Raw genomic sequence first — 27760 nt, 5'->3', positions numbered from 1 at the left:
CAAATTTTTGAGGAAAATCCATACTGTTTTCCAGAGTGGCTGCACCAGCTTGCATTCCCACCAACAGTGTAGGAGGGTTCCCCTTTCTCTGCATACTCGCCAACATCTGTTGTTTCCTGAATTATTAATTTTAGTCATTCTGACTGGTGTGAGGTGGTATCTCATTGAGGTTTTGATTTGGATTTCCCTAATGCTGAGTGATGTTGAGCACTTTTTCATGTGTCTGTTGGCTATTTGGATGTCTTCTTGGCAGAAATGTCTGTCCACGTCTTCTGCCCATTTCTTGATTGGATTATTTGTTCTTTGGGTGTTGAGTTTGTTAAGTTCTTTATAGATTTTGGATACTAGCCCTTTATCTGATATATCATTTGCAAAAATCTTCTCCTATTCTGTAGGTTGTCTTTTGGTTTTGTTGATTGTTTCCTTTGCTGTGCAAAAGCTTTTTATCTTGATGAAGTCCCAATAGTTCATTTTTGCCCTTGCTTCCCTTGCTTTTGGTGATGTTTCTAGGAAGAAGTTGCTGTGGCTGAGGTCTAAGAGGTTGCTGCCTGTGTTCTCCTATAGGATTTTGATGGATTCCTGTCTCACATTTAGGTCTTTCAACCATTTGGAGTCTGTTTTTGTGTGTGGTGCAAGGAAATGGTCCAGTTCCATTCTTCTGCATGTGGCTGTCCAATTTTCCCAACACTATTTGTTGAAGAGACTGTCTTTTTTCCATTGGACATTCTTTCCTGCTTTGTCAAAGATTAGTTGACCATAGAGTTGAGGGTCCATTTCTGGGCTCTCTATTCTGTTCCAGTGATCTATGTGTCTGTTTTTGTGCCAGTACCATCCTGTCTTAATGATAACAGCTTTGTAATAGAACTTGAATTGTGGAATGGTGATGCCACCAGCTTTGCTTTTCTTTTTCAACATTCCTATGGTTATTCAGGGTCTTTTCTGGTTCCAATCAAATTTTAGGATTATTTGTTCCATTTCTTTGAAAAAAGTTGATGGAATTTTGATAGAGATTGCATTAAATGTGTAGATTGTTCTAGTTAGCATAAGTACCTAGAAATTTAACAATAGCAGAGAAATTTAACAATATTTGTTCTTCCATGAGCATGGAATATTTTCCCATTTCTTTGTGTCTTCCTCAATTTCTTTCATGAGTATTCCATAGTTTTGAGTACAACAGACCTTTGCCTCTTTGATTAGATTTATTCCTACTATCTTATGGTTTGGAGTGCAGTTGTAAATGGGATTGACTCCTTAACTTCTCTTTCTTCTGTCTTGTAGGTGTATAGAAATGCAACTGATTTCTGTGCATTGATTTTATATCCTGCCACTTTACTTAATTCGTGTATGAGTTCTAGAAGTTTTGGGGTGGAGTCTTTTAGGTTTTCCACATAAAGTATCATATCACCTGCAAAGAGTAAGAGTTTGGCACCTTCTTTGCTGATTTGGGTGCCTTTTATTTCATTTTGTTGTACGATTGCTGAGGCTAAGTCTTCTAGTACTATGTTGAATAGCAGTGGTAATAGTGGACGTCCCTGCTGTATGCCTGACCTTAGGGGAAAAGCTCTCAGTTTTTCTCCATTGAGAATGATATTTGCTGTGGGTTTTTCATAGATGGCTTTTAAGATACTGAGGTATATATCCTCTATCCCTACACTGGGAAGAGTTTTAATCAAGAAAGGATGCTGTACTTTGTCAAATGCTTTTTCTGCATCTATTGAGAAGATCATATGGTTCTTGTTCTTTCCTTGATTAATGTTCCATCCACATTCAAATGTTGAACCAACCTAGCAACACAGGAATAAATACCACTTGATCATGGTGAATAACGCTTTTAATGTACTGTTCGATCTTATTGGCTAATACTTTGGTGAGAATTTTTGCATCCATGTTCATCAGGGATATTGGTCTGTAATTCTCTTTTTTGGTGTGGTCTTTGGTTTTAAGATCAAGATAATGCTGGCCTCATGAAATGAGTTTAGAAGTTTTCCTTCCATTTCTATTTTTTGGAACAGTTTCAGAAGAATAGGTATTAATTCTTCTTTAAATGTTTAGTAGAACTCCCCTGGGAAGCCATCTGGCCCTGGGCTCTTGTTTGTTGGAGATTTTTAATTACTGCTTCAATTTCCTTACTGGTTATGGGTCTGTTCAGTTTTTCTATTTCTTCCTGGTTCAGTTTTGGTGGTTGATACATCTCTAGGAATGCATCTATTTCTTCCAGATTATCTAATTTGCTGGCATATAGTTGCTCATAATATGTTCTTATAATTATTTGTATTTCTTTTATTGTGATCTCTCCTCTTTCATTCATGATTTTATTTATTTGGTCCTTTCACTTTTCTTTTTGATAAGTCTGGCCAGGCATTTATCAATCCTATTCTTTCAAAGAACCAGCTCCTAGTTTCGTTGATGTGTTCTACTGTTCTTTTTGTTTCTATTTCATTGATTTCTGCTCTGATCTTTATTATTTCTCTTCTCCTCCTGGGTTTAGGCTTTATTTGCTTTTCTTTCTCCAGCTCCTTTAGGTGTAGGGTTAGGTTGTGTATTTGAGACCTGTCTTGTTTCTTGAGAAAGGCTTGTATTGCTATATACTTTTCTCTTAGGACTGCTTTGCTGCCATGAATTCTTTTAATTCTTCTTTAATTTCCTGTTTGACCCATTGATTCTTTAGTAAGATGTTCTTTAGCCTCCATGTATTTGAGTTCTCTCCAACTTTCCTCTTGTGATTGAGTTCGAGTTTCAAAGCACTGTGCTCCAAAAATATGCAGGGAATGATGCAATCTTTTGGTAACAGGTGAGACCTGATTTGTGACCCAGGATGCGATATATTCTGGAGAATGTTCCATGGGCACTAGAGAAGAATGTGTATTCTGTTGCTTTGGGATGGAATGTTCTGAATATGTCTGTGAAGTCTATCTGGTCCAGTGTGTTATTTAAATCCTTTATTTCCTTCTTGATCTTTTGCTAGATCATCTGTCCATTTCAGTGAAGGGTGTGTTAAAGTCCCCTACTATTATTGTATTATTGTTGATGTATTTCTTTGATTTTGTTATTAATTGGCTTATATAATTGGCTGCTCCCATGTTAGGGGCATAGATATTTGTAATTCTTAGATCTTCTTGTTGGATAGACCCTTTAAGTATGATACAGTGTCCTTCTTCATCTCTTATTATAGTCTTAGGTTTAAAATCTAATTTGTCTTGGAGGGGTGGAGCAAAATGGCAGAGGAGTAGGAGACCTGGATTTCGTCTGGTCCCAGGAGTTCAGCTGTATAGGGATCAAACCATTCTAAACACCTACAAACTCAACAGGAGATCGAAGAAAAAAATAGCAGCAACTCTCTGAACAGAAAAGTAACCACTTTCTGGATGGTAGGACGTTTGGAGAAGTGAATCCGAGACAATATTCGGGAGGATAGACTTTGGGGGAGGGGGCCTCCATCAGCCGCTTCTGACAAGTGATAGAGCAGCAGAGCACAAAATCGGAAATTTTAGAAGTCTGCTCCACTGAGGGACGTCGCTACAGTGGCTAAGTGGGGGGTAGAATGCTCGCTGGGACAGTGTGGTCTGAGGACCCTTGGGGTCACAGAAAGACCAGTGGTGCCTGAGTGTGGCAGAGCTCCCAGGTATGGGAGCGGGGAATCCAGCTGCAGAGAAGGAGCTGAGGAGTGGGCTCTCAGCTCAGGGTTGCCATAAACCATGATCCGTGGCACAGTCAGGCCATTGTTCTTCCAGCATGGACCAAAAAGAAGAAGATCCGAGGAGACTCCCCTTCCTCCCCTGGGAGGAGTGGCGTGGGAGCGCACTGCAGGGATCTGCTGGGTTTAAAGACTCCACATGGGGTCGGGTGCCAGAGACAGAAATGCTGGGTGAGCACGGAGTGCAGCTGGAGACCGGGGAGACAGGAGTGACTGACTGCTTTTCTCTGGGGGCTCACTGAGGAGTGGGGCCCCCAAGTTCTCAGCTCCTCCAGGGTGGAGATTGGGATGCTGCCATTTTCACTCTTGTCCTCCAAAGCTGTACAGAAAGCTTGCAGGGAACAAAAGCTCCACGAACAAACCCAAGCAGATTACTTAGCCCGGACCTGGCAAGGGTGGGGCAATTCCACCTCCAGCAAAGACTTTTGGAAATCAAGTTAACAGGCCCCTCCCCCAGATCAGTGAAAACAGCCAGCCACGACCAAGTTTATCAATGAGAACAGCAGAACTCCAATGCTAGGGGAATACTACACATAGGATTCATGGCTTTTTTCCCATGACTCTTTAGTCTTTCAAAGTTAATTTTTTTAACGTTATTTTTTTTTAGTTTTTCTTTTTCCCTTTTTCAACCAACATTTTATCAATCCCTTTTATAAAAACTCTTTTTTATTTTTAATTTTTAGAGTCATATTCTATCCCTTCAGAGTAGTTAACCTTATTTTTGGTATATATATATATAAGTTGTTCTCTCTTTAAAATTTTGGGATACAGTTTCTTCTAACAGACCAAAATATACCCTAAATCTCTAGTGTATGGTTTTCTTCTAGTCTCCTGCCTGATCACATTCTCTCCTTTTTTTTTTTTAACCCTCTTCTTTCTTTTTTCAACCAACTTCTTATCTTATCAATTCCTTTTATAAAAACTTTTATAATTTTCATCTTTACACTCATATTCCACCCCTTCATCGTATTAACCCTTATTTTTTACATATGTAACTTTTCTTTCTTTAAAATTTTGGGAGGCACTTTCTTCTAACAGAACAAAATATGCCCAAAATCTAGTCTATGGCCCTGACCTATCCACCAGCCTGATCATATTTGATCATATTCTGTTTTTGGTTTTTGTTTGTTTGTTTTTTCCCTTTTCCTTTTTGTTCTTTTTTCTTTCTTTCCCTTTCTTTTCCCCCAGTTTCAGGTTTTTTCTCATTTGTTTACTGTATATTTTCTGAGGACGTTGTTACCCTGTTAGCATTTGTTCTCTTATGCATCTATTCTCTGGACAAAATGACAAGATGGAAAAAATCACCCCCCCCCAAAAAAAAAAAACAGAAAACAAAACAAGAGGCCATACCAACTGCCAGGGACTTAATCAATGAGGACATTATTAAGATGTCAGACCTAGATACAGAATGATGATTATAAAGATACTAGCTGGGCTTGAAATAAGCATAGAAGGTAGTAGAGAATCCCCTTCTGGAGAAACAAAAGAACTAAAATCCAACCACGTTGAAATCAAAAAGGCTATTAATGAGGTGCAATAAAAAATGGAGGCTCTAACTGCTAGGATAAATGAGGCAGAAGAGAGAATGAGTGATATAGAAGACCAAATGATGGAAAATAAAGAAGCTGTGAAAAAGAGATAAACAACTACTGGATCATGAGGGCAGAATTCAAGAGATAAGTGATACCATAAGACAAAACAACATTAGAATAATTGGGATCCCAGAAGAAGAAGAAAGAGAGGGGCAGAAGGTATATCGGAGTAAATTATAGCAGAGAACATTCCTAATTTGGGGAAGGAAACAGGCATCATAATCCAGGAGGCACAGAGAACACCCCTCCAAATCAGTAAAAATAAATCAACACCCCAACATCTAATAGTAAAACTTACACGTCTCAAAGACAAAGAAGAAATCCTGAGAGCAACTCGGGACAAAAGATCTGTAACCTACAATGTTAGAAACATTAGATTGGCAACAGACCTATCCAGAGACCTGGCAGGCCAGAAAGGACTGGCATGATATATTCAGAGCACTAAATGAGAAAAATATGGAGCCAAGAATACTATATCCAGCTAGGCTGTCACTGAAGGAGAGATAAAAAGCTTCTAGGGCAAACAAAAACTAAAAGAATTTGTGAATACCAAACCAGCCCTACAGGAAATATTGAAAGGGGTCCTCTAAGCAAAGAGAGACCCCAAAAGTAACATCTTAATAATGTCCCCATTGATTAGGTCCCTGGCAGTTGGTATGGCCTCTTGTTTTGTTTTGTTTTGTTTTTGTTTTTTTGAGGTGAGTTTTTCTGTTTTGTCATTTTGTTCAGAGAATAGATGAATGAGAGAACAAAATGCTAAAAGGGTAACAATGACCCCAGAAAAATATACATTAGACAAATCAGAAGAGACCCGAAACCAGGGAGAACAGAAAGGAAAAAAAAAAGGAGAGAATGTGATCAAGCAGGAGACTAGAACAAAGCCATACACTAGATTTAGGGTATTTTGGTCTGTTAGAAGAAGCTCTATCCCAAAATTTTAAAGAAAGATAAACATATATACAAAAAATAAGGTTAAATACAATGAAAGGATAGAATATAACTGTAAAAATGAAAATTAAAAAAGATTTTTAAAAAGGAATTGATAAGATGTTGGTTGAAAAAGGAAAGAAGAAAAATTTTAAAAAAAGAAATAGAAAAAGAAAAAATAAAGAAAATTTTAAAAATTAACTTTTGAAAGACTAAAGAATCATGGTGAAAAAGCTATGAATTCTATGTGCTGTATTCTCCTAGTGCTGGAGGTTTGCCTTTCTCATTGATCAGTAAACTTGGTCTTGGCTGTATGTTCTTGCTGATCTTCTGGGGGAGGGGCCTTTTGCAGTGATTCTCAAATGTCTTTGCCAGAGGGGAATTTCCACCACCCTTGCCAGGGGCCAGGGTAAATAATCTGCTCAGGTTTGCTCTTGGTAGCTTTCATTCCCTGAAGGCTTTCCATACAGCTTTAAAGGACAAGAATTAAAATGGTGACCTCCCAGTCTCTGGCCCCATAGGAGTCGAGAGCTCGGGACCCCACTCCTCAGTGTGCCCTCAGAGAAAAGCAGTCAGTCATTCTTGTCTCCCTGGTCTCTGGTTGCACTCCATGCTCACCTGGCCTGTGACCAAGCATTTCTATCTCTGGCACACAACCCTGTTTGAAGTCTCCAAACCGAGCAGATTCCTGTGGTGCACACCTATGCCACTCCTCCCAGGGGAGGAAGGAGAGTCTCCCCCGACCTGCTGCTTGTTGGGTCCATGCTGGAAGAGTAGTGGCCCGACTGTGCCATGGATCACAGTTTATGGCAACCCTGAGCTAAAAGTCCACTCCTCGGCTGTCTTTGCAGTCAGTTTCCCTGCTCTGATAGCTGGGAACTCTGCCACACTCATGCACCCTCTGGTCTTTCTATGACCCCGAGGGTCCTGAGACCACACTGTCCCAGCAAGGGTTCCACCCCCTGCTTAGCCACTGGAGTGACGTCCCACCCCCAGTGGTCTATCTTCTCAGATATTGCCTCGGATTCACTTTTCCACACATCCTACCTTACAGAAAGTGGTCCCTTTTCTGTTCATAGAACTGCTGCTATTCTCCTCTTCGATCTCCTGTTGAGTTTGTAGGTGTTCAGAATGGTTTGGTAAATATTTAGCTGAATTTCTGGGACCAGATGAAATTTAGGTCTCCTAGTCCTCCACCATCTTGCTCCAACCCCTAAGTACATTCTGTACAATATCAAATACTCCTCTTTAAATAAGATAAAAACAGAGAGGGAGGCAAACCACAAGAGATTCTTAACTCTAGGAAACAAATTGAGGGTTTTTGGTGGGGAGGTTGGTGGGGGGATGGGGTAACTAGGTGGTGGGTACTAAAGGAGGGCACTTGATATAATGATGATGGGTATTATATGCAACTGATGAATCATTAAATTCTACCCTTGAAACTAATAATACAGTATATGTTAACTAAATTGAATTGAAATAAAAAAATTAAAATAAATAAGTTTAAACAAGTACATTTGTCTTTAATAAAAAATATTCTTACTCAAGTTGTATTGCAAGATATTATATAACAGTGACTGCTACAAACATTTCCCAAAAGTAGACATAGATTTGATAAAAATAAAATCTTACATTGCTTCAGAATTCATTATGCATGTAGTTCCTGGACAGTAACAATTGTAGATATCATCGTATGTTAATCCCAGATTAATTCCAAGCAACTGTACCATAACAACTGAAAATGCATCTAAAGTTATCACCTGTGGATACTAAACGCAAAAAACAAAACAAAACAATTTTTGCCTAAATTATTTCTTCACCTCTTTGATCTTTTCTTTTTGACCATATTACCTAAATGCAAATACAAATTTAAGAAACTACTATGCCAAAGCTCATTATTTTCTTAGGGATATGGAAAATAAGAAAAAATGGGTAAATTTTGTTTTTCTTTTTGGGTTATTGTATTTTTAATCCAAATGGCACTGACATATACCTAAATAAGATTAATGCTATCATATGTTTTTATTACATATTAAATACCAATAAGCTTTAAAAGTTTTTTGAGAAGAATATGCACTGTTTCAGTAACTATATTATTTTTTAATGAACACTTAGATTAAAAAATACACGGATTCTTAAGGGTTGAATTTGTAATCGGTTTTGACTTCAGAAATAGTTTTGGAAGAGAGTCAAATTAATTTTTTTAAAGGCAGAATACTATTACACTTTGTAAGTAGAATTTTTGTCTTCAAAAAAAAAAAAAAGCACACATGGCAAGTAAGAATGGCAACAAGACACAAACCCCTGGCAACCTATAATCTTTTTACTATCTCCACAGTTTTTCCTTTTTCAGAAAGTCATATAGTTGGACTCATATGATATGTAGCCTTTTCAGATTGGCTTTTCTCACTAACCACTATGCACTTAAGTTTTTTCATGGCTTGATGCCTCACTTAAAAAAAAAATCATTGGATAGTATCCCTTTATATTAATTTACTCCAGTTTGTTTATCCATTCATCTCTTAAAGGACATCTTGGTTGAGTCCAATCTTTGGCAATTATGAATAAAGCTGCTACAAACATTCACACAGGTTTTTGTGCAGATAAAAGTATTCAACTCATTTGGGAAACACCGAAAAGGACAACTGCTGGATTATATGGTAAAAAAAATAAAAAATAAAAAAGACTAAGAACTTGAGTAGATATTATTTCCAGAGATAATATACAAAAAGCAAAAAGTATATGAAAAGATGTTCAGTATCACTAGTAATCATAGAAGTGCAAATCGAAACCACAATGAAATATCACCTCATACCACTTAGGATGGCTGCTATTAAAAAACAACAATAACAGAAAATAATGTATTGATAAAGATGTGATGAATATAAAATGTAAACTGCTGGTGGGATTATAAAATGGTACAACCACCCTGAAAATAAGTATGATGATTCCTCATAATATTAAAAATAGAACTACTACATGATCCAGCAAATACCTACTCCTGGTATATATCCAAAATAATTGAAATCAGTATCTTGAAGAGCTATCCGCACTCTCATGTTCATTGCAACATTACTCACAATAGCCAAGGAATGGAAATAACCTAAGTGTCCACTGACTGATAAATGGATTTAAAAATGCCATACACATATGAATGTTCACATGTATATTAAATTCACATATATATATTATTTAGCCATAAAAAGAATGAAATCCTGCCATTTGCAGCAATATGGATGAACCTGGATGAAATCATGCTAAGTGAAACAAGCTGGACAGAAAAAGACAAATATTATGTGATCTCTCTTATATGTGGAATTTAAAAATGTCATACTCACAGAAACAGAGAGTAGAATGGTGGATTCCAGAAGCTAGATTTTCTGGAAAATGGGGCAATACGTCAAAAAGTACAAATATTTATTTATGCAAGATGAAAAGTTCTGAAGATCTGTTTCACATCAATGTGAACATACTTGGCACTATTGAATTGTACATTTAAAACTAGTAAAAAGAAGAAGAAGAAGGTAGCGGGAGGGGAAGAATGAAGCGGGGGAAATTGGAGGGGTAGAGGAACCATGAGAGACGATGGACTCTGAAAAACAAACAGGGTTCTAGAGGGGAGGGGGGTGGGGGGATGGGTTGGCCTGGTGGTGGGTATTGAGGAGGGCACATTCTGCATGGAGCACTGGGTGTTATGCACAAACAATGAATCATGGAACACTTCATCTAAAACTAATGATGTAATGTATGGGGATTAACATAAGAATAAAAAAAAATAAATTTAAAAAATTAATCTCAAAAAAAAAAACTAGTAAAAATGGTAAATTTTATGTTATTTGCATTTTACCACAATAGCAAAAAACTTTTAAAATTATAACATTTGAGTTTCAAAATCTAAAAAAAAAAAGCATACTCTTAGAAAAATTTGTAAAAACATCATGGCAGATATACTATACATATTTTCTTCCTTGAAGTAGATATTTCAAAACATTATATAATTACTGAATAGATGGGAATAAAATGCATACCAGAGCAATTCCTGCAGCAAACTTTGGATTGCAGGCCATTCCATGATATGTTGCTCCCACATAATTAAGATGGTCCCTATAACTAAATAATAAAATTTTTCTTCTGAATAAATGCATTTTAAATTACTACTAACTTAATGACCTTTTAAGAATTGGATTTCTCAATAAAGCTATGTGTTTTTTTAAATACAAATATTACATATCACATCTCATGCTTTCAATCATTTTGTATTTGGGTAATCTCCCACAGTTCCTACAAAGTTAAGTTCTAAAGTCTACTTTAACATTATATGATACACAGTCCAAAACCAAGTGGTGCCTAATCTTTCCAAAACATTAATCACCACTGTTGCCACCTCTGGATAGATATAATTTGAAGATGTACAAGTCAGGACAGCTCACTGCCATGATTTGCATATAGTGAACCCCTAAAGCATGTAAAAAAATGTTGGATTAGAGGACAGGGAGACAAAGAGAATACTCAGTAGACTCATCAAGAAAAAAAAGAGAATGTAGCAAGTGTCCTCATACATTTCAGTCCTTAGTTATTGTAGCTCCTGAGTCCACAAACCTGACCCTAAATTCCACAGGAAACACCAATAGATTTATAAATATATTGCATATTATTCAGATCTTCAGAATTTTTATTATTTCCATCTCAATAATCAAACTATTAACAGAAACCTATATAAAGACTCTTGAAAAAAATAGTGCAAGTAGTTAAATAGCTGCACCTTAGGTCAGTATAGCTATACCGGATGGTAACCACATTACTAATTTGATATATAGTATTTTAACCAGCATTATATGCAATTATTGCATTCTGTTAACTAATTTACATTGTGTTTAAAGTTCAAATGATAGTTTTAATTATTTACCTCTGAGAAAATCTTTAAAATCATTGAGGACCCCTGTTTATCTCAAGGCTTTCCAAATTTTCAAGTTTCTTACATTTCCATAGATAAAAAGCCTAGTGGAGAATAATGACCCACTATGACTTAGTGTCTTACATTGTTTTCAGAATTTTATATTTTGCAATTTGTCAACACAGTATGCATATAACGTTTTTTGAAGTGTCTTGTCATTACATATAACACATTTTGTATATAATCTTGATAGCTAACATATGAAATAATTTGACAAACCCTATGTCAATACAAATAAGGTACTTACATTAATAAGTATGCCATATCATGGGACCTTTGAAACAAAAATTCTTTCCATGACACAAATCTTTGTAGTACTTCATTAGCATCCCCGCTAAGTGAAATCTTATTTTGATCTGACCAGAGCTCCAAAGAAGTTAGTATAATAGTTATGTTGAGCTGGGAAAACATCTGAAAACAGAAGATACATAATATATAGTGTTTAGGTAATCATAAATATAACATTACATCTCTATACATAATGCTAATATATTCAATTTACTCCTTTTTGGAAATGAAATCCATTCACTGATGGATGAAACCAGTTGGTAGGATTACATTTTTAAAAAACTGGATATGCTATTTGTACAAACAGTATTACTGCATTGATAGGAATGTTTCTTACTTAAATGAAACATAAATACTTACAGTGTTGATTAGACCAAAGATATGGACAACTTTCTCAGCTGCAACTGCCACTTCAGAGCCCATATAATCATACTGAAAGACAAATTTTGTTTAACTGTTAGTGAAAATTACTGAACTATCACATTTTAAATGGATATAAAATGTTAAAATAATGCAGTGTTCAAGTGAAAGGAAAAAAATATTAAGGTTTACCAAGTACTTAGTAAGTTTTAGGCATAAACCTAGAGACTTTATATATTAATCAATAATCTTAAAATAAGAAGGTTGTCATTAACTTCCTCTTCACACATACAGAAATTAAGAGTCAAAAGTTAAGTTTACAAGATTGCAGACCTACTGAGGGTAAGAACCAGAACTCAAGTCCCCAACTAACTAAACTAGTAAGTCTTTTTTTTTCCTACTATAGTATGCTGCTATCATTTGTCTTCATCCCACTAAGAGATGACAATATATCCTGATAAACAGTGTGGTTTCTAAACACAGAGCTCTGAGGACCATTACAGCTAGTAATCTCAAGGATATGTCTTCATTCAAAGGAACATAAATCATAATATTTTCTCTAAATATTTCTAATTATGTGTATGTACACATTTCTAAGTGTTAGCGGAAAACATAAAAAGTGGCAACTTTCTATCTTCAATAATCTTCACCAAGTCTGCCAAAAACTACTAACAGAAAATAAAATGTAATCAATACAGTTCTCTGATTTGGACAAAAGAGATGTTATCCTCCTAGGTCCTTAGAGACTATTTATACTTTGCTATTTCTCTGTATGTAGCCTTTCCCAATAAACTATATTGTATATTTACACAATGCAGCAATGTGTGATATGAGTGAAGGTGATCCTTTGCAAAACTGAGTACATGAAAAGCAAGACAAAAGAATACAAAAATGGGTCTATGGAAATAAATCCATATATGTCAATAATCACAAATTATCAACAGACCAAATACTAGGTAAATGAAATTTTTAAAAAAAATCCACTACATGCAAATTAAAATAAAAACCTCTAAATTATGAGTACATAGAGATATTGAGTCAAAGGATGAAAATATATAACCAAGAAAATAATAGACAAAAAGCATAAGTCATATGATAATTACATGAAAAAAGCTTAAAAGCAAAAAGTGGAAATAATAATTATCACAGTGCATTAATAAAATATTCAATTATCAAGAAAGATGGAAGCATTCTAAACTTGACTATAACTAACAGCATAGCAACAAAATGTATAAAACAAAATTTAACAAAATTATAAGGGATTTTTACATAGTTCTCTTAATCATTACTAGATCAAGCAGACAAATTAACAATAAATACCAGAGTTTTCAAATTAAAGCAAAATTTAGATATGTATATATAAAAGTTTATATAAAACAATGAGATATTTTTTTCAACTATACAATGGTGTTTTTACATAGATTGACTTATATTAGGCCATAAAATAGTTATTTGACTATAAAACATAAGTGTCACTTAGATCACATTGCCCAACCACAATGCAATTAAGATATAGTAATACAGTGTTATTTGATTAAAATACTTATAGTAATACTTGATAAAAAGTATTTTAATGATGTTATTTTTACTTACATGGATAACTCTCTAAAAGCTCCATGATGCAATTTACAACTTACTTGCAAATAGAGAGAGCACAAGGGATAATGGGATATAACGTTAAACAATAAATCTAAGAAAAGAGAATATAGGTGTTCTTTCATTATTCTTATTCTTACGACCTTTATGAAAGCTTGAAAATATTTCCAAATAAGATGTTTAAAAAAATGAAGGTAAGGGGTGCCTGGGTGTCTCAATCGGTTAAGCATTGCCCTCAGCTCATGTCATGATCTCAGGGTCCTGGTTTCAAGCATCAGGCTTCCCTTCCCAGCCGAGAATCTGTTTCTCCCTCTCCCTTTGCCCCTCCCCCTGCTTATGTGCTCTCTCTCTCAAATAAATAAAATCTTTTTTTAAAATGAAGATAAAATAAAAATTTCATATGAACAAAAGTTGAAGAGACTTCATCAACAGGCTAAACAAAAATATCAGAAACACAGACCTACAAGAAGGAATGAAGAATTTTGGAAATATTAAAATGTGGGGAAAAAAATGAAATGCTTTTTTTCCTTTCCTTAATTTCTTTAAACAGTTGAATAATTTAAAATAATTCATCTTGTGGTTTATAACATATGAAGAAATAAAAATATATTACACTAACATCACGAAGGGGTTCTATGGAACTTTGCTGTTGTAAGGCTCTTACGTTGTATGTGAAGTGGTATAACATTAAGTCTAGATTGTAAAAAGTTAGGAATGTTCATTGGAACCATTAGAGAAACCACTGGGGTAAGAGGTAGGGGATAAAGGGGTATAGCAGAGAAAACAATATAGTAAATAAAAACAAATGCTGAAAATAACCTACTAATCCAAGGGTAATAAAGGAGGAACAGAGGAGTAAATAATTGATGGGACAAATAGAACACTAATAGGAGAGCAGCACTTAACCTACATCCATAGTTATCAGTAACTTTGGTATACATAATTCAACTGAATGTTCTAATGCAGAGGCAGAGATTATCTGACTGAATAGAGAAAAAAGACCTATCAATATTCTGTTTACAGAACGAGACTTTAAAATTGAAGACATAAATTAAACATAAAAGAAGAAATACTAATCATAGTATATTTTAAGGAACTCTTGGAGTTTTTAGTCATAGTTTTGGGTTTCTTTGTTTTGTTTTGTTTTGCATGATGTCATTTGTATTGAAAATGCCTTCTGTTGTTATTGGAATGGTAAGAAGGTATCTAGCTGGGACGCCTGGGTGGCTCAGTCGGTTAAGCGTCTGCCTTCAGCTCAGGTCAGGATCCCAGGGTCCTGGGATCGAGTCCCGCATCGGGCTCCCTGCTCCGCGGGGAGCCTGCTTCTCCCTCTGCCTCTGCCTCTCTCTCTCTCTCTCATGAATAAATAAATAAAATCTTTAAAAAAAAAAAAAAAAAAGAAGGTATCTAGCTAAGTGGAGAGAGGAAAATAAGCTGTCTAGATTTAATGTTAATAACCTCGTGGGAGTGGCTGTGGCAAAGCATAATGCCACTACTTGTGATCTTAGTTTTAGGCCAAATAGTATTATTCCCCATGTAACAACAAAAATCGAAATCTAAATCCCCGGGGTTAGTTAAGATGGTAGAGTAGTAGGAGGGCCCTATGTTTGCCTCATCCCTGGAACACAGCTAAATAAATACTGGATCATTCTAAACACCCAAGAAATGGATCTGAGGGCTGACAGAACAAACTGCATGACTGGAGGGAGAGAAGAGGTCACATCATGCAGGGTCAGAGGTGTGGAGACACAGTTTTGGGGAGAAAAGAATCATGGGTGCTGCAGAAGGAAGGGAGCCCTGCTCATGGAGAGAGGGGAGAGAGAGAGAGATAGACAGACAGACAGACAGAGAGAGAGCAGTGCACAGGGGATCACAGAGGGAAAACTCTTCCCCAAAGTCATTGACTGGGAAAACAAGAGAGGCTGATTATCTTAAGTGTTTACAACCAGCGGAACTCAAAGACTAGAGTTTTATACTTCTGTGTTGTGGGTGGTGTGGAGCCCAGTGGGTGCTGCAGTGCTCCTATGGAGAAGGAGGGTAGATGCCAGGAGCTGATGGTGCTATCTGAAGATCCCCAGAGATGCACTGGGAGAGACATTCCCTCTTTTTGGAGTGTATCTCGGATAGATGGCTTTGCCTATCAGAGACAAAAGAACTGGTGGGCACCATGTGCTCCCCCCTGCCCCTTAAGCATAGGGGCACAGACACCTGCCAAGGTGGCTAACCTGGACTCAGGTTTTTTGCTGTGTGTTACTCTAAACTCCCAGCTCCTGTGCATTGGTGTGACTGCCCCTTTGGGACAAACCGGCACAAGCCCCAGCCCAGCAAGACCCTCTCCCAGAGGACCAGCATGGGTCTGTACCACAACAGGTTCCTAAAGTTTGGAATTTTGAAATTCATCCAGTGTGTCTAAGATAAAACACAGGTGCACTGCACTACCTGGCAGGCAGATAACCCAGACACAGACAGGGAGAAGGTAGGGAACTGAGAGATGCCTCTGACACATAAGAGGAGACTTTGCTCTTCTGTAAGGGCTTCCTGTACAGAGGTGGGTGTGAACTCACCTTTCTGGAGACAAGGGACAAGGCCAGTGCCACTTTTCTCCCATACCCATCAGCACAGACTGACTTCAGTGAACGGCATAGCCCCATCAACAATAGAGACCTGAGCCAATTACAACAAACCATGCCTGCTCACATTCTGCTGGTACTTCTTAACTAGGGCAAGTGTGCCTGAGAGCAGCAGTTCCCTACCCCAGAAGACCAGCAAAAACCTCTATATGCACCAAGTCTACTGACCATAGTGTTATAAAGCTTCAGCTCTAGTGGAAATATCATCAGGCCTCTTTTAACAGGAAGACCAGAGTACACCTAGTTAAAACTTGCCACACTCTGGACAAGGTCCAAACACTCCCCATTGCAGGCAAGGAGAAACTGCAGAGGGCTGACCTGAAGGAAAGAGCAGCCAAAACACAGCATCAGAGTGTACACAGCATACACCAGAGACACTTCCTGAAACACCAGGCCCTATAAGGGCAGGAAACATAACAGGCTTTCCTAACACACAGAAAAAGACAGAAACCTAGACAAAATACCAAGATGGAGGAATTCATCGCAAAAGAAAAAACAAGAAAATGTCACGGGATCTAATCAAAACAGATATAAGTAATATGCCTGGTCCAGAATTTAAAGCAACAATCATAAGGATATTAGCTGGGCTTGAGGAAAGCATAGAAGACACCAAGGAGTACCTTTCCACAGAGATAAAAGACCTAAAAACAAGTCAGGCCAAAATAAAAAATGCTATAACCTAAAAGCAAAACCAACTGGATGTAATGACCACAAGGATGGAAGAAGCAGAAGAATGAATAAGTGATACAGAATATAGAATAATGGAAAATAATGAAGCTGAAAAGAAGAGGGAAAGAAAAATATTGGATCATGAATGTAGACTTAGGGAACTCAGCAACTCCATAGAGTGTAATAACATTCATATCATACAAGTACCAGAAGAAGAAGAGAGGGGAAAGGGGCAAAAAGTTTATTTGAGGAAATAATAGCTAAATTTCCCTAATCTGGAAAGGAAACAGACATCCAAATCCAAGAGGCACAAAGAACTTCCATCAAAATCAATAAAAGCAGGCCAACACTAAGACATACCATAGTAAAATTTACAAAATATAGAGATAGGGAAAAAAATCCTAAAAGCAGCAAGGAAAAAGAAATCCCTAACTTGCAAGGGAAGACCAGTAAGGCTAGGAGCAGATCTCTCCACAGAGACTTGGCAAGTCAGAAGACAGTGGCATGATATATTCAATGTGATGAATGGGGAAAATATGTAGCGAAGAATGCTCTATCCAGCAAGGCTATCATTCAGAATAGAAGAGATAAAGAGCTTCCCAGACAACCAAAAACTAAAGGAGTTCATGACCATGAAACCAGCCCTACAAGAAATATTAAAGGAGACTCTAAGAGTGGGAAGAAAAGACCAAAAGTGACAAAGACTAGAAAGGAACATAGAAAATCTCCAGAAACAATAACTTAACAAGTAATACAATGGCATTAAATTCATATCTATCAACAATTACTCTGAATGTAAATGGAATAAATGCTCCAATCAAAAGACCTAGAGTGTCAGAATGGATAAAAAAAACAAGACCTATCTCTATATTGCCTACAGGAGACTCATTTTAAACCTAAAGAAACCTGCAGATGGAAAGTGAGGGGATGGAGAAAGAATCCTGAAAGGAGCAAGGGAAAAAAAAAAAGTCCTTAATCTACAAGGGAAGACAGATCAGGTTCACAGCAGATTTGTCCACAGAAATTTGGCAGGCCAGACATGAATGGCAGGATATATTCAATGTGCTGAATGGGAAAAATATGCAGCCAAAAATACTTTATCCAGCAAGACTGTCATTCAGAAAAGGAGAGATAAGGAGTTTCCCAGACACATAAAAACTAAAGGAGTACATGACCACTAAACTAGCCCTGTAAGAAATACTAAGGGGGACTCTCTGAGTAGGGGAAAAAAAGACGAAAAGCAACAAAGACTAGAAAGGAACACAGATAGAGCACTTAGTAAATCAGTTAGTAAATTAAATTATATTAAATAGATTAATTGGACACTATGTGAACTTCAAAATTAAATTGAAATAATATAGCTCATTAATATGTGGGAAAACATTATAAAATAACTTACAAAATAGCATATATAAGACAAAGGTATATGAATATACACATGTATACATTAAAAACAGAACATGTCTGCATATAATTTACCCCCTGATTTATAAAACTATGTGTGTTTTTTCTTTATTATTTTTTGTCTGTCTATTCTTTACTGTTACTGATTTTTTTAATTATTTAAAGATCTAAATATTTCCTTTTATTTTTTTTTTTTTATTTTTTTTTTTAAAGATTTTTATTTATTTATTTGAGACAGAGAGAATGAGAGAGACAGAGAGCACATGAGAGTGGGGAGGGTCAGAGGGAGAAGCAGGCTCCCCGCGGAGCAGGGAGCCGGATGCGGGACTCGATCCCGGGACTCCAGGATCATGACCTGAGCCGAAGGCAGTCGCTTAACCAACTGAGCCACCCAGGCGCCCTCCTTTTATTTTTTTAAATATTTCTTTTATGAACAAAATCATGACATTATGACTCTCATTGAGACACTTTATGCAAAAATTATCAGTGACAATGGACAAATCTGATTTTTTAAGTTGCTACTCATATGACTTTGCTCAAACTGACTGTATAAACAAGAATTTCCATAACTAAATGGATATTCCTATGAATAAATCTCATTTTTGAAATACAGAACTTCCACTAGAGAACTCAAGCAATTATACAGCATAAGGTAATCTCATAAAAGATAATATTTAACAACAAGGATCTTTAACTGAGTAATAAACGAAATAGCTTGTTTTAAAATGTAAATCAAAAATAATAATAAAATAAAATAAAATGGAAATTGATTTAAGGAGAAGAGTTCACCATGAGTGGATTTAAAAATATCTATAGCTAGTTGTAATCAATAGATTATAGTGTAGTAGAACCTTGCATACATACAGAGTTATACATTATTGCTAGAATTCTATACTGATTTGGAAATCAATACCATAAATATTGGCCCCTGTATGTCAATGTAAAAGCAATTGACAACCTTTTTTTTCTGTCCTGCTATCCGGAAATACATACTGTGAACAGAGTGAAATATCTACATTGCAAACAAGGCAAGTTTCTTTTTCATATTCCCTTTGAACTTAAACACAAGACAAAGATATGATGACATATATCAATAATACATACCAAGGCTTTATCCATAACAATTTGTATTTTCAGAACTCTTTTCAATAGTGCAACATCTGACTTTTCCTGTGAAACAGAGGACATTGTGAGTTAAATAAAACATGTTTAAAATTCTTATATTGTTTGTAATTATCATGAACATTATATAAGTATATATATGTATATATACACATATATATACATACATACCCAAAGAAAGGTATAGATACATAGAAAAACAGATACAGATTCATCAAGATATAGATAATTAGAAAATAAGAGAATAAATGTCCACTGAATAAATAAGCAGATTCCAAATACAAATTTTAGGAACAAATCAGAAGATTTTATTCCTGATAATTAAAATCCTCAAAAAGTTACTGGAGGGAGAACCCATGTTTCCTTCCTCTCAAAACCTTCTTCCAAGACCCTCCCCCAACCTAAATAAACTCTAATCAACTGTCCTCCAAATGTTTCCTCTATTTTCTCATTATTTTAATTCTGCATTAACTTGTGGCTTACACGCAATGGAATGTGTCCGTTTTAAAATACAGTTACATGAATTGGTACTGATGTAAATACCCATGTGACAATTTCCATAAGTAAGATAGAGGTAATTTCTAACTTGCTCTTCCAAGTCAATTGCCGAAGGCAATTGCTGAAGGCAACCAAGGATCTACTTTCTCTCACCATAGCTTAGAATAATCTATTCCAGAATTTTATATAACTGGAATCATATAGTGTGTACTCTTTTATATCTGACTTTTTTTATTCAGCATTCCCCCATGTTGTTGTGATTATTAGTAATTCATTAGTTTTTATTGCTAAGTAGTGTGCCATTTTAGAAATACACTAAATTTTGATTATGCATTTACCTGTCAATGATGTGAAAGGTGGAATAAAATGGGGTCACTTTTGTCAAGGGGTTTTAAAATGGAACTGGAGGCCCTTAAGGAGGTAGGCCATATACACATCCTCACTGGGTAGTACCCTGAACTTCTGAACTGGGCACAGCCTTAAATATTCCTAGGACTCTGCACAAATTTATCTGCAACTTGCTATAGTAACAAATCTTTGTTTAGTGACAGCCTTAGGAATCAATTATGTTTAGTCTAGTTTACTTTTCTGCCAACAACAATCAAAATCTTTGTAAACAACATATGCAAGCATCCCCTTTTGTCTTTAAAATAAAACCTTCACTTTTGTTCCCTAGGGGGACACAATTGGGTTGCTACTGAAATCTGTGCTCACTGAATTGTAATTCTGAGACCCCAATAAATATTTTTGTTTTATTTCAGCTTTTTTCTGTCAGCAATATTTTGGATTATTTAGACCTTTTAGCTATCATAAATAAAGCTGCTATGAATATCTATGTACAGATCTTTGTACAGTTATATTCATTGTTCTTGGGAAATATTTAGAAATATTTAGAATACCTGAGTTGTATGATAATTGTGGGTGTGTAAAGTAATACAAAAGTACCAGATTGCTATCTAAAGTAGTTTGATTGTTCTGCATTGTCACCAAGAATTAATAAGAGTTCTAACTGCTCTGCATTTTTGCCTATATTTGGTATTATCTTTTCCATTGTTTCCATTCTTACTGGTCTGTGCTGATATCTTGCTGAGGTTTTAATTTGCAATTCCCTGATGATTAATGTGGAACAGCTTTTCACATGCTTATGGCTCATTATTTTGGTTTCTCCTAAGTTCCCTACTAGAAATTTTATGTTTAGCTTTGACATTTAAGTCTACACTCTAATTCAATTTTGTGAATAAGGGTCAAGATTCATTTTATTCCCTACAGATGTCCAGTCTTCCAGCAACATTTATTGAAGAGATCATTCTTTAACCTTTTAAAGTCCCTAGCACCTTTGTGGAAAATCAGTCTGCCAATAGCATGTGGGTCTACTTCTGATCTATTCTGTTTCACTGATCTATATGTCTATACTTACACCAATAATACAGTATATATCTCTATAGCAGAGGTCAGCAAACAATGACCCAAGGTATAGCCATCTGTTTTGTAAAAAATATCTTACTGGAACAAAGCCACGCCCATTTGTTTATATATTGTTGATGCTGCTTTCATGCTACAAAGATAGAGTGAAGTAGCAGCAACAGATCATATAACTCACAAGCCTAAAATATGTACTATCTGCCCTTTAAAAAAAAGTAATGTAATTCCTCCATTTTGTTCTTTTTAAAACTGTTTGACTATTCTAAGATCTTTACATTTCCTTATGAATTTGAAAACTAATATCTATGAAAATGTTTCCTGGAATTATCAAAAGTGGGATTACACTGAATCTATAGATCAACTGGGGGAAACAAACATCTTAACAATGTCAATATCTTTGTTTCCTTTGACTTTGCTAGACACTCTTATAGTCCTGATAGCATTGGAAGATTTTCTTTGTGATCTACAAACAGTTAGGTCACTAAAAACATAAGGTTATATTTTTCCTTTAAAAAAATGTATGGCATTTATTATTATTCTTTTTCCTATTGTATTATCCAGAAACTCTAGTAAAACGTTGACTGGAAATAGTGAGGGCAGACAGCCTTGAATTATTCCTAATTTAGGGTCTGTTTTAGTCAGTTCAGGCTATAACAAATATACCATAGACTAGGTGGCTTAAACAAGAAACACTTATTTCTCAACACTTCCGGAGGCTGGGAAATTCAAGATCAAGACATTAGCAGATGTGGTGTCTGGTGAGAGCACTCTTCCTCGTTTGCAAATGGCCATCTTCCTTTTGTATACTCACACGACAAAGCAGAGAGAGAGAGAGATCCATGTCTCTTCCTTTTTTTTCTTTTTTTTTATTATGTTATGTTAATCACCATACATCACATCATTAGTTTTTGATGTAGTGTTCCATGATTCATTATTTAATAAAAGCATTAATCCCATCATGAGGACCCTATGCTCACAAATGACCTAATTTAATCCTAATTATTTTTCAAAGGCCTCCTTATGCCATCCTACTGGGGGTTAGAGTTTTAGCATATAAATTTGGGAAACACAGCAAGCAGTCCACAACAGGGGCAAAACATTCAGTCACTTACATTCATTATGTTAGCTGTAGATACTCATAGATGTTCTTAAGTAGATCAAAGAAGTTTCCTCTTCCTAGTTTTTATCACAAATGGGTATTGAATTTTGCCAAATGAAATTTCTGGAACTACTGATTAGATCTTATGGCTTTCTACATAAACATGTTGAATTGTTTTATTTAATTCCTCTTTTCCTGTACTGATTTAAGTAATAATGCCTCAAAATCCCATAGTCAGAATTCTTGAAAAAGAAAGAATGTTTTTATACCATAATGGCAACTGGACTGGGTAAAAAAAATGTTAGGATATTTTACACCCCTTAAAAAGGCCATTCTCTACATCCCCTAGATAGACATTCTTGACTATCTTATGAGCACTTCATTTTGGCAAAGGCTAAAGCCAATCTGAGTTTTTCCACCTTTGAGGTTGACTCTCTTTGATGCCAAGATTCCTATTGAATTATTCATTATTTATTAAGTCCAGAATATTAACCACATTATATCTTGGTGTTGCCAGTTTTTATCAGGGTTTCTTGAGAAAATTTTCAAATTCAGGATTCTTTTATTCAACAAGGTTTTATTCTTTAATAACCTGGAATATTCTGGGTGCTATTTTATTCATGAATGGCAATTTTAATTATCTTGAATTTCTCTTATCAGTCTTTCATACTCCATTAGTCAGGATTCCCCAGAAAAATTGAACACTTATTACAATTTGTTATAATTAGATTTATTATAGGGAACTGGCTCACATAATTACACATTTCCAGTCTTAAGGCAGTTGGCTGAACAATTCTGTGGGAAGGTCCATCCTTTTGTCCTATTTAGGACAACTGATTGGATGAGGTCCATCCACATTATGGAGGACATTTCTGCTTTATTCAAAGTCCACTGATTTAGATGTTAATCTTATTCAAAGACACCCTCACAGAAACACCCACAAAATTTGACCAACTCTCTGAGCAATATGTCCCAGCCAAGCTGACACACAAAATTCACCATCACACATTCTTAGGTTTTTCTCTACCATCAGTTTTATATAATTACTTTCTATTCTCAAATCTGACTATAATATCACGTATTGGGGTTTACCACAGTGTCTACTCTGTTATTCATTAGTCTTATTATCAATGGCTTTCATTTTAAAAATAGATTTATTTTTCTCCTACATTTATTTCCTGAGCTTTTACAAGGATCTTTTATCAGACCATATAAAGGTAGACCATTAGACTCCTACAGAATATATCTCTGGGATCATATTACCTGGGTTTGAGTTTTAATGCTATACTTTAACAAAGAATTTCCCAGGATACATATTTATTTGTTTGTTTGTTTGTTTGTTTGTTTGTTTATTTAAAAGATTTTATCCATTCATTTGACAGAGAGAGAGAGCACAAGCAGGAGGAGCAGCAGGCAGAGGGAGAGGGAGAAGCAAGCTCCCCACTGAGCAGGGAGCCTGATGTGGGGCTCAATCCCTGGACCCCGGGATCATGACCTGAGCCGAAGGCAGACGCTTAACGACTGAGCCACCCAGGTGCCCCAGGATAATAACTAACTCCCTAAATCTCTGTTTCCTGATCTGAAAAGGGGGACAACCATACTAACTTTTAGAATTGTTCAACAAGTTGGAAAGACGGGATATATGTCAAGCTCTTAGAACAGTATGCGGCACCTGTGAGGCAGTACATAGAGTTTTTTCATTCACTTTGGATTTTGCGTTTTTCTTACATTTTATATGTATATTTCATATACCATGTTTATTCCTTTCTAATTATTATTATTTTAGAATATATGTAGTTCTTTCAAGTCAAACCATTCTTGAACAATGGGTGGGGATTAGTGACTTTTAGTACACTTTTGTTTGATTATAAGAAATGGCCAATTATCTAAGAATGTTTGCTCCCTTTTCCAAGAGAAGAGATGTCAGTGAGACACCTGTCCAGGCTCAACTGTATCGAGGTGGGGATGTACACACTCTTGCCCCTTGCTCTGACTCAATTCAAATAATCTAGTAGGGGACTCTTACAGTCCCCGAGTCAGAGCTACGAAGGGAATCAACCAGGAGAGTTTCATCCACTTCGGTATTTTCATGAGCAAGGCATAAACCTGTTAAGCCCCTGACAGTTGGAATTTTTGCTTCAGCACCTGGTGGGATTTGACCTAATAGAGATTCTCATGAAAAATACAGATTGAGGACAGCTGCTTACACAGTTCTTCCATCTTTTCATTTGGTTAAAGTTTATGATATTTGGCAACTATTGTTTGTGAATTTGGTTGTGATTGCATCTGGCTACTATCTTCAATCAGGATGAGAGTAGAGTCTCTTTTTTTACTGTTTAATTGTTGTTTGCTTTATTTTAGGGCAAGAACATTTCCATTAGGAGAAAAAGAAATTATAAAAATTAATAAAAATATCTCAGTTATGTAGTTCTGGCTTTGTACAGAATTATAGACTGGAAATTACTTTGCCTTACTTTAAGTAATTGTTGTATTGCCTTTCAATTTCCAGTATTGCTGCTGGGAAATTTCATGCTATTCTACTTCTTGAGCATATATAAGAAACCAGATTTTTAAAATATCAGTTCAGAAACTCACCTTAAATAATTCTGAGAATTTTTCTTGGATTATTTTGTGATTTATTCAATTCAATTTCCTGTTTATTCATACTGGGAACTCCTATTGTATCACCCAAACTCTTATTTTAACTTAAATTTCTTATCTCTCAAGTTTCCCTGTCATTTGTCATTGTACTTTACTTTTTGTTTGATTCCTGGAATTTTATCTTAAGAACTTATTTTCTTTTTTTAATTTTTATTATCATACTTTTAAGTTTCTAAGACTTCTTACTTATCTGCTAAGTATTATTTTTTAAATAGCACTCCATTCTTAAATTTGTGGATGAAATATTTTCTCTTACTCCTCAGAGGATGTTGCCATTTTGTTTTCTCACCCTCTGTATTCTTTGGTACCTCAAACTTTAAAAATTTGATTTTTTCATGTCTCTATCATCCATATTAAATTGTTTCATCATATGTCTAGTGCCCCCTCATATTAGCAATTGAATATTTAACAGCTTATTCCAACATCTCTATGACCATATATGGAGTTTATAGGCTATTGTCTTCAGAGAAAGCAATGTGTCTGGGTTGTTGGTAGGGAAAATGCTGTCAATATGAATAGTTTTTATTCTTTTGGCTGGTTTAATTCCTTCCTTAAGAGGGGTCTTTCAATACACTTCTTAGAATGTGTAAGCCTGGTTCCCAGTATCCAATGTGCCAAGTTTAAATTAAACACACTAGTTTCAGTATGGTATTCCTCTTCTATTGGGAAATACAATAGAACATCTGTGACAGGTGTCCCCATTTCATAGAATCCCCACAGAAAACAGCCTTCAATGATCTGTCAGTCTACAACAGAAACAATTCATTAGGACAGGAAAACAGGATTGCTAAATACCAACACAACTTATTTCAACCAATTATCTTAAGTCCACTTTTAAAATCACTTCCTATTGCAATTCAAGAAACATCTGAATAGTACTGAAGTACATGTCAAGTTTCCCAGAGCCTATTCCAATTACTGTTTCAGGATTTCTTTTCCTTTAGTGCCTGGGGTTCTTGGTCATGCCACTTCAAAGAACAAAGAGGTAGACAAGACGAAGAGTGGTGGGCAGCAAAGCAAAGCTTACTGAGCGATAGTACAAAGCTTCCAAAGAGGGAGGGGACCCGAGAGGGTTGCCATTTTGGTGTTCAAATCAGGGGTTTTTACAAGCTCTTTTACAGAACTATTTTAAATAACCAGAGTGTGGGCCTCCTGCAGATTGGTTGCTAAGTCATGCCAATCAGGGTTTTGATCATGCACCTGCCTACCTAACACGTTAATGTTTACGTGCTGATGGTCTTTTTGGGCTGACATCTGGAGACTTATGTCTTAACTGCCTCAGCTCATGATAGTGACAAATGTTTTATGGTCAATTGATGTATCAGGATGTTTTGCAAAAGTCACTTTTACAGAAGGGCAAAATGGGAGGCTATTGCTGTCTTGTTTAAGCTATAAAATAGGATGGTAGTCCAGTTTTGTCTTAGCTGTCCTGCCTCCCTGTTTTCTTTTTGGGGACCCTGGCCCTGACTACCTAACTGTCCAACTAACTCTTAACATTACCAGTTTAGGATTCTCCTTTTTGGGGGCTAAATCAGCTATCTGATATTTAATGTCCATTGTTATTTCTCCTCTCCTGTTCTGTTTGTATGTTTATGCCATTTTAAAAATACCTTTTCATTTAGTGGGTTTTTTAAAAGGGACAAGAGGGATAAATGCATGTGTTTAATATGCTTTCAGTAGATAAGCCCTTCATAGTATTTTGTTTGGTTTCTGTTCTACTTTTTAACTCTGAATTATAATGAAGGTGTTCACTTTGTTTATAAGTTTCTTTGTGTTTACTTTCATGAATGTAAAAATATGCCTAAAATATGTCTTTATGTTATTTTTTTCTGTTCTTCTTAAAAATCTGATATATTGAAGATGCTCATTCTCTTTATTCATGCTCGTAAAAGCACTAGTCATGTGATAATATGTTTAACTAAACCTATAGATCTAAGCCTATCAAATTCAGAATGAAAAGCAATTTTCAAGTTACTTCATAAAAGATATAAAATTCACAAACATATATCAATCCTGACTTATCTCCATTCCTGCAATGATATCCCTGGTTTCTTCTTTGGTTCTGAAATTTTTGTTTCTATTTTACTTCATTACTACATTTTGTTTTGTACCCAAACTTTCCATAATGACTTTCAAATACATTGTTCCACTACATCAGAAAATATGGTAAGCAAATAATAACAACAATTTTTACTGATCACTTTTTTGTCTACATACTATGCTAAGTAATTTCCATTTATAAATGTATTTAATCTTTGAAATAACTGTATGAGTTAGGTATTATTTTTATTATTTTTTTTAGAAATAAGAAAATTTACACACAGGAAAGTTATGTTACTCAGCCAAGTTTTAGCCACAAGAACTTGTGTAACATTATATTAATAGAATGTTAATTCAAAAACAGAGCAAGTATGTATATATGCATCAACATACTTGCAATTAGGAAAATGTGAGAATTTTGATTTTTTAATTATGTGTGTTTATATATATTACATTTTCTATATATCATATAACTAAACATAAAAATATACTTAAAATAAATATCTTGCAACATGAGATTTTAATATAATTTTTTTAAATTTATTTATTTGACAGAGAGATAGCACAAGTAGGCAGAGCGGCAGGCAGAGGGAAAGGGAGAAGCAGGCTCTCTGCTGAACAGGGAGCCCGATGTGGGGCTCAATCCCAGGACCCTGGGATTATGACCTGAGCCGAAGGCAGCCGCTTAACCGACTGAGCCACCCAGGTGCCCCAAGATTTTAATATAATTAATATCATTTAAATTTGTTTCCAAATATAACAGTTCCAATGTGAATAAATTTATCAAAGATAACACAATTGAAG

General features: G+C 35.6%; 1 protein-coding gene across 1 annotated transcript in view; it reads right to left on the bottom strand.

Annotated features, from left to right (window-relative positions):
- LOC110573136 (A disintegrin and metallopeptidase domain 3-like) overlaps nt 1-27760 on the bottom strand; it is a 147408-nt gene that overhangs the window by 86722 nt on the left and 32926 nt on the right. The window contains exons 7-11 of the mRNA XM_044912188.1: nt 19219-19284; nt 11816-11887; nt 11415-11578; nt 10242-10323; nt 7846-7982 (exon numbers count right to left, since the gene is read on the bottom strand). Coding sequence (XP_044768123.1) covers nt 7846-7982; nt 10242-10323; nt 11415-11578; nt 11816-11887; nt 19219-19284 — 521 coding nt within the window. The remainder of the gene's footprint in view (nt 1-7845; nt 7983-10241; nt 10324-11414; nt 11579-11815; nt 11888-19218; nt 19285-27760) is intronic.

Source organism: Neomonachus schauinslandi, chromosome 2 (assembly GCF_002201575.2).
Source record: "Neomonachus schauinslandi chromosome 2, ASM220157v2, whole genome shotgun sequence".
Lineage (NCBI taxonomy): Eukaryota > Metazoa > Chordata > Mammalia > Carnivora > Phocidae > Neomonachus > Neomonachus schauinslandi.
The sequence above is the reverse complement of the archived record's forward strand: the minus strand, read 5'-3'. Positions and strand labels throughout refer to the sequence as shown.